This window comes from Arachis duranensis, chromosome 9 (assembly GCF_000817695.3).
Source record: "Arachis duranensis cultivar V14167 chromosome 9, aradu.V14167.gnm2.J7QH, whole genome shotgun sequence".
In the NCBI taxonomy this organism is placed as follows: domain Eukaryota; kingdom Viridiplantae; phylum Streptophyta; class Magnoliopsida; order Fabales; family Fabaceae; genus Arachis; species Arachis duranensis.
The window spans coordinates 69,514,465-69,518,569 of record NC_029780.3 but is presented as its reverse complement, the minus strand read 5'-3'; the positions used below and the strand labels follow the sequence as shown (position 1 = coordinate 69,518,569).

At 35.3% G+C, this 4,105-nt stretch overlaps 1 protein-coding gene across 1 annotated transcript; it reads left to right on the top strand.

The window, feature by feature from the left end:
- The first annotated feature begins 1,183 nt into the window (after nt 1-1,183).
- On the top strand, nt 1,184-2,534 carry LOC107465886 (biotin carboxyl carrier protein of acetyl-CoA carboxylase 1, chloroplastic). Its single transcript, XM_016084858.3, has 3 exons — nt 1,184-1,526; nt 1,699-2,012; nt 2,109-2,534. The coding sequence occupies exons 1-3, from the start codon at nt 1,383-1,385 to the stop codon at nt 2,317-2,319; spliced, it is 669 nt and encodes a 222-aa protein (XP_015940344.1). The 5' UTR covers nt 1,184-1,382; the 3' UTR covers nt 2,320-2,534.
- Nucleotides 2,535-4,105: the final 1,571 nt, after the last annotated feature.

Here is a 4,105-nt window from a genome sequence, read left to right as displayed (position 1 = left end):
CAAAAATGAGAAGGAAAATTATATTAAAGCTCTAAATCCTAAATGTAATGACATGTTTGGCATAAATGAGGTTTTAGAGACTTGTACTTTTATTAGTATTTTCGAATTGGCCACATGATGGCTGAAACCTGAAAGTATACTTTACAATAGGCTGGTGGTAGTTAACTATTTAACAGATATTTAATTTCTTTTGTTGTTATATTATTAACTGTAAATTTTGCAGGAGAGTTTCTACTGGTTCCTTTAACAAACAACGATTGCACGGCAGTTTTAACCCCTTTTTGTTGATATATTTTAATAACTTTTAGAGTTTTCAGTAGAGTTTCTATAGGATCCTTTAACGAATATTGACCTTGCAGGTGATAATAAGAAAAAACATACCTAGTAACTCAACTGCAAAAGAATGGAGATTCAGCATATTTTTAGAGAAGCAAATGTGGGTGGTTGACATTTTGACTATAACAGCTATTTTGAGAATAGCTAAGGATTTCTTTTTGTATATAGGCAAACATCCTTTCTTTGAATTCACTGATGTCACTAACTAGTAATTCTCCTCTGTATTGCTCTCTGTTGTTTTTTTGGGATGTATAGCTAGATGTATAGTGATTAGGCCAGTTTAGTTGCAGAATACTAGTTCTCCTTTAGCTTTTTGTGTGATACTTCCAATACGATTCCCGTTTGACAAAGGCACAAGTCAGATGGTTTTAGCTTTATTTGTTGTATTTATAGGTGTCACCAATTCTTTTCAAGTTTTAGACCTTATATAGGATGTCTTCTACTATTTTAGGTTTTAAAGAAAGGTAAATCGTAGTAATCTTTAGCAAGCATGAATGAACTTTCATCTTAAAGCGTGGGTGCTATTATCAGCTTATGTACTACACCATGGCTTAAGTATTGACCAAAGTGCATATCGATATTTGAGCTTTTGGTTTTGTTTATTTGTTCTTAGAGTGTGATGATGGATGAAGCATTATTCTAAATCTCCCCCCTAGGCATTCTTCTTAAATCTTAATACTTCAAAGAAGTAAAAAGAAAATGAATTGTATGTCTTAAAATATTAAAAAGGTAATTACTTCTTCATATATTAGTAATTGAGAGGAAAAACAATTTAGATAAATTTAAATAACAAGGTTTGGATGTAGTATTTTATGTTTGATAATAATTGATAAAAAAAAATAAAATAAACAGTGATTCTCAAGTACTTTTAGCTGTCAATAATGATATTACAATTTACAATGTTGGTTCCCCGTGATCGTTTCATTACAATAAATTCTTATTGGTCTTATCGAAGAACCAACATATTATGCATTACCCTTAAAACCTAAAACATCCGAAACGGAAGAAGAAAACTTTGCTGTATTATCAATTGCAATAAGCCAATAATGGCCTCTTCTTTTGCTTCAGCGGCATCAACCACTCCTTCAGCTATTATTTCCCCCAATTACACTTACAAATGCTCTTCATCATCTTCCTGTATGCTCTCTTTCCACCTTTCTCATAAAACCAAGTTACCATTGTTCACCAAGGTATAATCTCTCATATATTACTGCCACCAATTATATTTAATGGGGGTGTTGCGTTATTTTTTGACAAACAAATTGAAAAGGAATGAATATTATAATATAGATTATAGTCAATTTAACTCCATCTTCAATTGGTGGCAGATTATAGTTAATTTAGTTCCATCTTCAATTGTAGGTACCACCACCTAGTCGGATCGTATTGCCCAGAGTTAAGGTCGAACCTGATGATGTTAGTATCTTTCATTGGCCCTCAATTGAAAATGCGCTTTCGGAGGCAATATATCACCTCTTGAACAAGCTTTTGGGCTCCAGTTTTGTCTCCAAAATTACTACGATCGATAGTTCCTCAAATGCTACGGTTGATAACAAAACCATTGCAGAGGTAGCAAGGAGTGTAGATAATGATGCCAAGACAAGATCAAGTGAAGGAGTTTTGGCAACTGAAAAATCAATCTCTAATTTTATAACTCATGTTGCTAGCCTTGTCAAGTAAAATTAAATTTATAAAGCGTATTTTAAGTTTGGTACTTGAGTAACTATTAGCTTTAAAACATGGTTGGACGAAAATAACGAAATTTTGTGCAGGTTGGTTGATTCAAGAGACATTGTAGAATTACAATTAAAGAAGCTTGACTGTGAAGTAATAATAAGGAAACAGGAGGCTATGCCTCAACCACAAGCTCCTACCGAGGTTGCCATGTTGAATTTGCCACCACACACCTTCGCCACCACCGGTAGTGTGACCTATCCCACATGCTCTAACCTTCCCGGTGAATCAATGATAGCACTAGAATAGATTTATAACTATCTATCAATGCAGAAGATAGATTAATTGATTCTTGAAAACCAATTCTTGTAAAAAGTGAAACAACAGTATCATAGCTTCTCATCCTCACCAAACATAAGAATCTTACCAAATTTAAGAGGAGTTTCCAATGCACATTCCTTGAATTCATCGTTAGCCACTTGAGCAAATGTTGTTTCCTTTTGTAATTTTAAGAGGTTTTGTTTTTTGCTTGTTTGTTTGTTTATTTTTTTTAACACACTCCAGTCCCTTCATGAATTTGCATACTATCTGTACGGGATGTCACTCGTACGGGTTGAGGATTGGCTTTTATTGATGGCGACAGGTTGGCCTCTTGGAGTGGCGGGGTAGTACTTGCGAAGACACTCCAATGCTCAAGTCATAATGGATCCAAGAGATAGGTGAGAGTTGAGAATGTATAACGTACCTGAGAGGACCTCTGGCTCCTCTTTATATAGGTTGAGGTAGTTATCTTATCTTATGTTGTTCAGCTAAGATAAGGGAGGAATTTAAATTTGAATGTTGGGTTAGGATATTGGTGGTTATTGATTTGCTTTGGGCCGTGAGGGTGGCCCAACCCAGGATAACCGGGTTTGGGGACCATTTCGAGGAAGGACCCAGAGATCAGGTCCAAAACAGTTGCCTCCGGAGCGAAAGAGTGAAGGTGCTCAGTGATGTAGCGGAAATTGGTAGATTAAGAAATTAATGTAAGATATTAGTTGCAAGTATAGTTCTTAACCAGTAAAAATCCACTTGTCAATTTAGAAAAGGGTTGTCACAAATTTTAGAAATAAAAATACTGGGAGTATGAGTCCCAAGTCGTCTCCCAACGAGTTGCAGAAAGATGTGCTATTTTATTAATCAGAGGTTTTCCAAAATGTTTGAGTTTGATAAACAGGAATTTAAATCAGAGAATTTATGTAATTCAAATAAAAACCTTGATCGGGAGAAGATTAATCGGAAGTTCTATCCTTGTTGGATTTCTCTCAAGATCAATTGATAATTGAAGGTTGTTTCTACTTAGTTATCATTTACTGAGTAAAGGAAAGTCAAGTAAGTTGGAAGTCTACTTCTATTCACAAGTTCTAATCCTCTCCCTTGGGAAGGATTAGTGTTAGTGACTAGAGAGCCAGCCAACAATAAACCCAATTACAATTTAGCTCTTGAGTGTTCCAACTCAAGGTTCTCCTTTTAATCAACTCCCAATCAAGTTAGAGGACTACTCCATTATCATGAATGTAAACTTCACAAAATTAAAAAGGAAAATAAAGAAAGACATGATAAACAATAATAAAAAGATCAATTAAAAATAAAAATGGTTCTTGTATTAATAAATTAAAAAATAATTCAATTGTAACTCTGGACAAATTAAGGATATGAAAGAGTAAGCGAAAAGTAAGAAAACAAACTAGAATGATGAAGTCTTGGCGGAGGTAATAACTCTTCTCAATATCCCAATCCAAAAAGCAATAAAACAAAATTCTAAGAACTATGAATGTGTAGAGAGAAAACCTAGAGGAGGAGTAAAATCAGATCTAAAAACTAAAATTATGCGGAATGAGATTCGTCCTTAGTCTCTGCATGTTCCCTGGATCTAATCTGCATTTCTAGGCCGAAAACTGGGTTAAAACGCGGCCCAGAATCCACGCCAGTGATTTCTATAAATTCTGCAGATCGCGCATGTCACGCGACCGCGTCGTCCACGTGTTCGCATCATCCAGCGTTTTTCCTTGCCACGCGTGCGCGTCGTCCACGCGTTCGCGTCACTCGTGCAGAT